General features: G+C 37.7%; 1 protein-coding gene across 1 annotated transcript; it reads left to right on the forward strand.

Moving 5' to 3' along the window:
- Nucleotides 1–10,072: 10,072 nt before the first annotated feature.
- Nucleotides 10,073–10,450, forward strand: LOC145989015 (protein GVQW3-like). The gene has a single exon (XM_083124315.1). The coding sequence runs from the start codon at nucleotides 10,073–10,075 to the stop codon at nucleotides 10,448–10,450; it is 378 nt and encodes a 125-aa protein (XP_082980441.1).
- Nucleotides 10,451–11,035: the final 585 nt, after the last annotated feature.

The raw sequence follows: 11,035 nt of genomic DNA on the forward strand, positions 1-11,035 counted from the left end.
AAACGAAGCAGATATTTCCATCTTTTAGAAAGCGGAACAAGGAAATATCTTTCAAAAAGGAAACTAAATTATTCATAAGTTAATCTATTTTTGTCTTGTTGCTAAGGAGGAAACTTCCTTGTAACAACTAGTGAATATAGTTTCTTGTTTCTGACTATACATAATTTGTCTCTTCGTGTATAGGTACTTATACATTATGCAGTTCAGTGGCGTTGCCAGAGAATTCTGGACGGTTGGAGGTAAAAATCGGTAAATATTTTCAAGTGGAGTCTGCTCTGTTTTTTCTCTATTTCATCCTAAGTCTCTTACTTTATCTATCTCTATATATAACTTCTTTCTTATCTTCTTTATTTCTATTTTCTTTTTCTCTCCCTCTCGTTATGTCTCTCAGTATTCCCACATAATTCATTATCTTTTTCTTTCTCTCATTCTCTTGGTTCACCTGTTTTGCTCCTTTCTTCTTTGAATGATTGATTGAATTGTGTTATTTGTCTTCGCTTTTCTACCACCTTTGGCTAATCGCGAAGATGAGGATGAGTGATGATATGATGAAATTGATGAACGGACACTCACAAAGAACACCCAGGCCGGGATTCGAACTCGGGGACACCTGGCGTGGTAGCGCGCTAAGCTAACCACTCTGCCACGTAGATCAGATCTCAAACTTTTAACTGTAAGTAGATCTAGTCTCGATAGGCTCTTCTATGCACATAAAGTTAAAACAAACTCAAACTACAGACATCGTAACAGCTTATGTTTCCATTGATAAGAAGAGACGCAGTGTATTTCCTAACTTCGCATCTCCTTAAAGAGGCTATGTTTTTGCTTATCTTAAATCTGAACTACACTCACAAGTTGTTGAAATGAAGGTACCTCATTAAGCTGATAGACGTGCCTAATTGGCTACTCGAACTCGTGGGCATATTGGTAGGTTATTTTGGAGGGGAGGATTCGGAAATTTTCGTGCAACGTAAGTTAGATTACTCTCACAAAATTGCATCATAAATCTACGATATATTTTTTAAATTAAGATTTGACAAGAACAATTGAAAGCATTTGTGTATATATTGCAGTAATTAATGCTATAATTAAAATTATAATAATGTTATTGTTCAGATTGTTAAATGGTTCACGGTGAACGCAGTTCCAAATTGTTTTTGGTTATAAACTTCTTTAGAACTACCAGGAGGTCTTGTAATTCTTGACTGGAAATAATAGACAGATTGCCATCCATTTTCTACCGTTATTGAATGGCTGTGCAAATACGCAAAGAGGTCATTTGAATATGGTTGCAACTTTGTGAAACTGTTTCTCGCGGAACGTAAAAGTGTAAGGAGATAACAGTTTCTCTGAAAATGGTTTATTTCAGATCCTTGAACAACGAAGAACAATTTCCGCTTTCAGTGAAGTAAAAAATGTTTTGTCGAGATATATAAAAGTTATTTTAGTACCTGACTTTAGCTTGATTTGAATAGGCTACTCATTTTCCTGACGTTTCCACCTATTTTTGCAAGCAATAAAATTTAACTTTCGCAGTTGGAATGGTATGCTACGAGGACTCCTAAGACACTACAGTCCTACAGAAATATCAAAAGGTATAATTTAAAAGAAACTGCTGTGTCAAAATCAAAAGTCTTTGTTCAGGAAGTAGCACGAATTTCCTTGCGGTTTCTTGGTAATAGGTATTACTCGAAAGAGACGCATACGCTTTCAATACTACTCAAGAAGGGTAGGCAAATAAACGTCTATTTCTTTTCCGTGTGGAATACCCTGCAATGTATTATTGTGTGCTGACAAGGCTCTGGACCTATAGTCAGGATAATCCTGGGCCGTGCTGTATGTGGGCTCTTTGTTTTTTCATACAATTGCTTAGTGCTCATTTCTTCCCATGAAGTTTGTTAATCCTGAGATACATGTATTCGTTTGAGCACTGGTAAGGAGTTAACCTTCAGGAGATAACCTATCATTTAGACACCGACCTCCCGATGGTAACGTCGTCGCCTTGCAATCAAAAGGTCCCGCGTTCGATACCCGGTGGAGGCACATAGGGGTTCGGATCTCACTTTAAACTGTAGGCCCATTCCCGATTAGCCGTACTGAGCATAAAGTGGACACTTTTGTCGGTGTAATTTGTTTTAGTTTATTTTAGTTATTAATGTATTTATTGCGTCTTGTTTCTAATGGCGAGGTTAAAACTTTGTAGCCTTTTCTTCCACTTAACCATGTTCACATAAAACTTATTGCATTTTAAAAGAACATTTAAGCCATTACATGAAAGGGAAATATTGAAAAAGAAAGGATAAATATTGAATTAGAAAAAAAATGCATTCTTCATTCGTGTCTTTTGCGGAGATCAGAACACGATGTATGTAAATGCTCTGATAAAGACTGTTCTAACGATTACTAACAAACCTTCTTCCTATATGACGAGAACTCTAGCTGCAAAATGTCTAAGCTAAACCAGTATAAATGACGAAAAAGTAGTGCACTTTATTCGCGTTTTCTCTAACCTGGTTGAAAGATAGGAAAAGATTTCTCTCTTTAACCGCCTGGTGGTCAGGCAACCCATCAGTAAGCAAAGACGGTTGGGTTGCATAACCTGAAGGAAATCTTCCATCAGAGTGAGTGAGCCTGTCACGGCAAGAGTATCGCGAGATTGATTAACTGAAAAGGACTCCTTGAGAACTCGGAGATGTTGCGGTTTGGGCTTGTAATGCGATAGTAGGCCCTTCTGGAAGATGGAGGAAGATGATGAAAGGGACTCATGATTTAGCGGAAGCGTCCCATGTTCCGTTATTCGCTATTTTATAATTGCTTCTATTCTTGTGCTGAATCTGGATTACGGATAGAACACAGAAAGAAACTGACATAGAGGCGTAAACTAATGTTGCGTGCAGATTTCGAAATTCCTGTTTAGACATGCTATCCAAATTGTGAGCAAAGATTGCGTGTTTGTATCTGGGTAAGACATTTGAAATTTCTTTGTCATGATTGAGAATTACAAGTGCTTCATTTAAGTTTGGTTCGTAGCGTATCCGTTCGGTTTAAGAAATATTGACCCTGGAAGACCTTGTCAGATCCTGCATTAGAAATGTGTAGCATAAGACTTTTTCCGGAAATGATAAGAACACTGGCCTTTGGCTAGAGGTGACGGGAGGCCAAGCGAGGGATTATAAAGGTGCGCATGAGAGCGCCACGGGATCTTTTCTGCTTGGAATCGACGGAGAAGCAGGAACTATTGGTTTATTTTCTAAACCGATCTGCCATTCGCATTGCTCAGTTCAGTATAAAACCTAATAATGAGTTTATATTAATGTTAATTTAGATATTTGTACCTGCCCTTTCAGGGCTGTCTCTACCATAAATAGTATTAATCAGGAGGGGAAAGTTACATCCCTATTTAAGATCCCCGCGTTCATGTTGGAACGCTACGGGATCCGTCGTTGCGATTGGAGTATAATTTAGTTACAAAACAAAAACAGTCTCATATATTTCATGGAGACCAGTGACGTTCTCCTTATCTGTTTTAATTAGGAACGGCCAAAAAATCCGGATGACGGATATCCGAATTTCGAATTATCCAATATCCCTTGCGGATATCCAGATAGTATAGATTTGATAAGGATTTCTATAAAATCCGTACAGTGAAATACGAATTAAACAATATGTGGATAGCCTGTAAAACATACAAAAAGATAAAACTGCCTGCATAATTCACACATCGTACATCCGGATAATTCAGATATTGCAAATATAAGGATAATTCAGAAAATTAGGATAATTGGGATATCGTATATCCTGATAATAAGGATAATTCGGAAAATTCGGATATCTGTAAAATTTGAATATTCCGAAGATCCGGATAATTCGGATATACGGACAGTCCGGCTAACCGGATATCAGAATATCCTACATCCGAATAAATTTTTATCCTGATTTGGTCATCCCTAGTATTGACTCATGTTTTGTAAGATAGGTTTTTCCGACTGACGTGGCGAAGTGGTTAGCACAATCGCTATGAGGACAGAGGTCCATGTTCGAATCCCAACCTGGCATGTGTGTTCCTTTTGAGTGTCCCCATCACCCATCATCATATTTGCGAATAGCCAAAACTGACAGAAAATCAAAGTAAAATAAACCATATCAATCAATCAATCAAAGTTACATGTACTTGTGTTCCCAGTACGAAGTTCTATCTTATCTACTGCTATTCTTACAGTAGGTAGTTATTTTTCTCTGCTTTCTCACTGTATGTCAGGCACTTTTTTGGGTCATTTCATTCTCTGAGAATCCAGCATAGATCAGTACAAGTATCGGAATGTTAGATTGACATTCAACGACGGACAATAGAGGGTAAACATGTTCACTTTTTTCGCCATTAGGAATAACACATTATTATTCAGAAAGATTGGTGCAAAAAGGAAAAAACCTGTAACGAGATTAGTATTTTTTGATATATTAACTTCGCCTTGGTGTCACCTTTGACTAATCGCTAATATGAAGATGGAGAGACACTCAAAAAAGAGCACCCATATCCATGTCGGGATTCGAACACGGAACCCCTGGTGCTGTGCTAACCACTCCACCTTGAAGGTCGGCAGAAATTCATGCCAGACCGGAGTTATGTATCGGTAGCGAGGAGCACTTTGTGATTTATTTGTTTAACATTTTTCATACATGGCTGCGGTGGCTCAGTAGGTAACGCGTCTAACTACCATGCTAGAGGTCCCGGGTTCGATCCCCGACCGGTTCAAATCCGGGAACTTTTTTAACGTTGGAAGCGGCCCCGGCGCCCACCCAGCGTCGAATAACATGGGTACCTGTAGGAAACCGTGAGGGGTAAAGGCGATCACATCACCCCCACTCACGACCGGATTAAGAAAGTGTGGGGTGTTACCTCCACACCATTATACGCCTTCATGGAGTGGTGCTAAGCACAGGGGAACACTTTACTTTACTTTAATTTTACATATTAACATCGGCAACGAAAATAATATTTTTAGGGTCATTCCATGGCAAGTCATCACAAAAAAATAAAGTTTTTGTTTGATAGAGCTGCCTTGAATCCTAATTGAATTAGAAAGCTCCAATTATTTATTTTCTTTTTTAGAATTAGTGTAAATGTTTGTTTCTGACACAAATAACAGCAAATATGTAACAAACTATGTAAAATACGTCCTAAAGTCACTGGATCAAATTCATAGCTCATGATTTCCTCTAGAGAATGTTTTTTTTTGTTTCGTGCCGGTAGACTCAGGAGATTTCATTCAGAAGAATATCTATCTACATTTCCTTCAACTCTGAAAGAACCAGATACTGTTGCTCTTTGGTTGTATACCATTAGAGTGATCGATTTTCTTCGAAAGCCAATCTTATTTGGAAGTATCGTAGAGTTTACCCTTTATAAGTGCCCGTCTGTATGTACAGGAAATGATGAAACGTATCGTGTAATCACCAGCCATCTGTGAAAAATCTGCCATGGACTACATTTTAGGTGAAGTGTTCGGTTTTAGGCAGGTGTGGCAACTGCTCTTGTTATAGAACCGTATTTAACGATATCATATTAGTTAAATTTTGTTCATTCATTTCAAAGGAACAAAAACATCAGCTAACACACTCAAGTAAACGACACGGTGCAAATAAAAAATTATTACATTCTCACCAACATTGCAATAAATGGAACACGTCAAATATAGGGAAACACATGACGCTGCTTTAATCTACCATATGTATCTCCTCAACCCCTGACTCTACCGACACGAAACAGAAAACATTCTCTAGAGGAAAGAATGAGCTATGAATTTGGTCCAGTGACTTTAGGACGTCTTTTACATAGTTTGTTACATATTTGCTGTTATTTGTGTCAGAAACCAACATTTACACTAATTCTCAAAATTAAATTAAAGTAAATAATTGGAGCTTTCTAATTCAATCAGGATTCAAGGCAGCTCTATCAAACAAAAAAACATAATTTAGCAAATTTTCTGCTCTTTCATTTTGGTTATCTTCGCATTTCGTGTACAATTAACCGTTTTCGAGATATTAATTTTTGAAACTTTTCTTCAACATGGCGGCGAACCTACAGGTCAGAGAGTGGTAAACTTTTCAAAATCGGATTCCTCACATTTTTTACTATAGAGACAGTTGGTTTCATTTGTGTTGCAATTAGTTCCCCATACGACATTACTTGCGTAGTCTGTCAGGTGTTTCACTGAATGTAGCCTATACTACTGTCAGATATCTTTTATTCCTGTTCCCAAAGCCATCCCAAAATCAATCTTACACCAAACAGAGATTACATTTAACTGTATAACATACCTTAATTCCACAAAAATTGAAGATACGTTTTTTTAGATATTCAAGGTCAAACGTCACATCATGTGACCTTGAAATGAAAATTTCAATATTTTCATGCGATACTATTTTTTTACGGGAACTAAGTTCCCTTAGCTTCAAAACAAGCCTAAGATAAAAGTCATACCATATTAAAATAAAAGTTATAAATTTTTTTACTTGACCTTGTAAGCATAAATTTGACCTTTTTTTATGAAGTTAGCAACCCTATTGTACGAACATCATGTATCACTGAGGGCTAAAATTTTACCCATGTAAGTTACTTCAGACCCTCTATCATGCTACCAAATTTCATGAAAATCTGAGACTGTCGGATTGAAAACTTCATTTCATCGTGATGCTTTGGCATAGAGAGACCCATTATTATTATTATTATTATTATTATTATTATTATTATTATTGGTAGTAGTAGTAGTAGTAGTAGTAGTAGAAGATGGTCCCTTTAGATGAGAGAATGATGTGGAAAAATGTACGAATATTGGAAAGTTTGTCCCTAGCAGATTCTGGCAATACTGATTCAAGAATGAATAAACTTTTCATTAAGTTTAAACTGAATCACCATATAATTTATTTATTTCCTTCAACAGAGAAATTATCTCCTTTTACAGAAGGTAGCCAATAAAAATACAAATAAAAATACAAAATACAAAAACAAGAGAAACACATAATATAATACAGTGAGACATAACAGAGGTAGAACACATACACAAATATAATGTAATATAAATTACTAAACTATATTATAGAATCATATAACACCCAATTAGCAATTTAGAAGCGCTTCACCCAAATCAATACAGAACAAGACGAAAAAAAAAACATGTCATTTTTATTCACATGCAGTGATATATTGCTAAGTATAACACTAATTCTTATAATTTATGTTGTAAACACTTGTCTTAATATTTTTTGTACTCATTGATTGAGATACTAAAATCAAGATTAGATTGCAATAATTTTGTTGTACGCAAAGGACAATCTAAATAATGGTGAATTCTTGAATCTTTCTGTTTTAGGAATATCATAAGACATCAATTGCCGCAGCCTTAAGCCACATTTATTTGCATTGAAACATATCTTTTGGAGAAAAGTATGATTATCTATGATGCCAGTCATTGATTTGTACAGAAATATTTGTTGTGTTATTTCCCTTCTATTAATAAGACTTTCATAATTAAACTCATTAAGTAGGTCATTGTATGATAAGTTATTATAGTATGATGGTACATTATACTTTTTGTAATACAAATATCTTAAAAATCGTTTTTGAATTCTTTCAATTACCAACTCCTGGGATTTATAATATGTAAACCAAACATTAGAACCATATTCAAGCTTACTTCTAACTAATGAATTATACAAGAGAGAAATACTGTCTACATTAGTTAGATTCCTCGTATTTCTTATAAGAAAACCTAATGATCTAAATGCATTGTTTACCATGTATGATACATGTTTGTTAAACATCATATTACGATCCATAATAATGCCTAGGTCCTTAATAAAATTTATTCTTTCAAGCTCTTCTCCACACATAAAATAGGAGATTTTAGAGGTATTTATTTTACTTGATAACTCCATAAAAGAACACTTCGTGATATTAAAATTAAGGTCATTGTTTACGCTCCACTCATACACCATATCTAAATTTCTTTAAAGTTTCCTAATGTAATGAATGAATGAATGAAATTAAATTATTATGGTTCGTATACTAAATAATGTATGCTAATTTAAATTGATAGTTGTCAAATATAACCTGAAAAATCGTGTTCACTCAATTATAACATTATTCCTTTGTCGATTAATGCACAAGAACAATATTTTCCTGGTTACATTTGACGGATATTTCTTCTTCTCAATCCCTTGGGGAAACACGAAAATGCTCGACATGGGAGCCCTCTTTGATCGACTAAGTGAAGCACGCTTGACGCATGGGATTTTAACAGAACACCGGTTGCAAATGGCCAGATGGCACCTTCCCATGTGAACAAATGGGATTTCTGCCAGTCTGGGTTCAACAGAGGTTTAGCGTCCTTCGTTTCTTTCGCATGCTGAAAACCCGCCCATATGTGGGTTACCGTTTGATGTCATTGTGGATTGTCTCTAGCATGATGTGTTAGTCGCAGAGATTACATAAGTGGAAGCTTTGTTGCTCCGTGTTGTCCACCAGTTGTTAGTTAAGAGTCGGTGGAGTTGTCAAAGAGAGCTTCCACTTCGCTCTTTTGACTTTGTTTTGCAAGGCGAAAACATGGATTTATGAGAAACGGTTCAGTAAGACAGACTCGAGGGTCTCGCTCATAACATAAGCAACAAACAACACAGTGTTCTGACATGCGTTCGTTGTTATAGCTCTGTTCAGTTCTTACGGCGGGCGCTCTAGAAGCTGATAGGGAAGTGGGGAGCGAGATTACGCAACAAACCAACCAGACAACAGCAGTGGCGCCGAGAGAGACGACGCGGCCGGAAAAAGTACTACGTGAAACTCGTTCTACTGGCCGCTACATTTCTTATCGTGCTGGATTGGTCGCTTCCCCGCTCCCCATTTCCCCTGCCAGCTTTTAGAGCGCCCGCCGTAAGAACTGAAAAGAGCTATAGTATAAATACACTGCCATTTTATCTGAGTTTGATCAAAAAGGTGTTATTTACGCTAAGAATACTAAACCTAACCAGCTTAACGTAACAACGTCGGCCTCCGTGGCGGCGCTGCGCCCTACGACGCCAGGGGTCCCAGGTTCGAATCTCGACCTGAGCATGGGTGTTATTGGTGAATGTCCCTTCATCAATTTCATCATATTATCACTCATCCCTATATTCGCGATTAGCTAATAAAGCCAGAAATGCGAAGTCAAATAAAACAAATCAATCCATCATCCTAACACAACAACGAAGGCACTGACGGCAAAACACGATGTGAGTTGTTCATTGCGTTATACGTGAGACCCCTGACTCGATGAGGGTTGCATCACGCCTCCACATGTATAAGCATAAAATGGCGTGGTGGCATTGCATGCATACTGAAAAAGTGCAAAATTAATAACTAAGTAATAACATTTTTGAAGTTTTTAGAAGCCAGTGCCTTGAGTATCATGCACGCGAGGGAAAATTAATTAATTGATATTGTAAATAATCATAAGAACTTTGGATGTCTCGTAAATTAATAATGCTTTTAACATGTTGTGTACCTTTGTTTACTCGTTGTTTAGAGTCCACGAAGTTTAAAATGGAATCCGAAATACTATGCACCTTCACCATCGAAGCCAGGAACCCTTGATTACAAGGCGACCACTTTTCCATTACGCCACCGAGAAGATTATGTTGTGTATCGAAACACACATACAATACATATTTCATTCAAAAACACATGATTTTCCTGTATAGTCCTTCAAGTGCTTGTTCGTGTCAACAGTCGAAGCATTCTATACCTGTTCATTGCTCGGAATGCAGACACAAAAAGGAATAAAATAAATACGAGGTTGTAATATATCGGGATATTGAATATCTTCAAAAAATTGTATCTCTGTTTCCAAGAGAAGATGAAATATCATATCAGCCTACTAATACGAGGGGGGGCTGGAAAGTTCATGAAATCACCCAGAAGAAATAAAAATTGAAACAAATTGTTGTAGCCATTAGAAAGAGCATATATTGTAAACCTCTTATCCTGCATATGATCCTTTTGTCATTGTTATTTTTTTTGTTTCACGTTCAGTAAGAAGAGATGGCGGAGGACCTAAGGAAATTTGAGAAGAATGAGCTTCGCAGTGTCATCAAGTTTTTCGTGTTGCAAGACAAATCCCCCATGGATATCCATAAAACTTTGCATGAGACTTTGGGGGAACATGCCCCAGGATATACAACAGTAGCCAAATGGGTGAGGCGTTTTAGGACTGGACATGGTGAGACTGAAGATGAACCCCGCTCTGGCAGGCCTGCAAGTGCAGTGACTAGGGAAAACATTGTCAAAGTGCACGACATGTTCATGGAGGATAAGCGCATATCCACCAAAACCATTGCTGCGTATCTGGGGATATTGCGTGAGTGTGTGGGTGTCATAATATCAGAGTGTATGGACATGCGGAAGCTCAGTGCGAAATAGAACCCAAAATGTCTGAATGCTGACCAGAAGAGAACACGAGTGCAGATTTCACGGGAGATCGTGCGCAAATTTCAACACCCTTATGATTTTTTGCGCTGTCTGGTGACTGAAGATGAAACATGTATTCACCATTATGATCCACAGACTAAAAAGCAACCCATGGAGATGCGCCACAGTGGGTCTCCTCGACCGAAAAAGTTCCGAAGTCAAAGGTCAGCAGGGAAGGTTCTGGCATCGGTCTTTTGGGATAAGGACTGTGTCATCCTCATAAAATATCTTAAACAGGGTGAAAACATCAGTGCTGCTGTTTATTCCCAATATTTGATTGAATTAAAGGCGGCTCTGAAGGAAAAACGTCTGGGAAAAGTGAGCCGTGGTGTGCAGTTTCTCCAGGACAATGCGCCCTCGCACAAGGCCCATCAAACCATGCAATTGCTGGCGGATCTGGGCTTTACCTGTGTACCCCACCCACCCAATTCCCCTGATATCGCCCCATCCGACTATTACCTCTTTCCAAACCTCAAAAAACATCTCAAGGGCACACATTTTCCGTCCGAAGAGGCACTGGTTGAGGAGGTGGAGAGC

This window comes from Lepisma saccharinum, chromosome 6 (genome assembly GCF_977018435.1).
Source record: "Lepisma saccharinum chromosome 6, izLepSacc3.1, whole genome shotgun sequence".
Lineage (NCBI taxonomy): Eukaryota > Metazoa > Arthropoda > Insecta > Zygentoma > Lepismatidae > Lepisma > Lepisma saccharinum.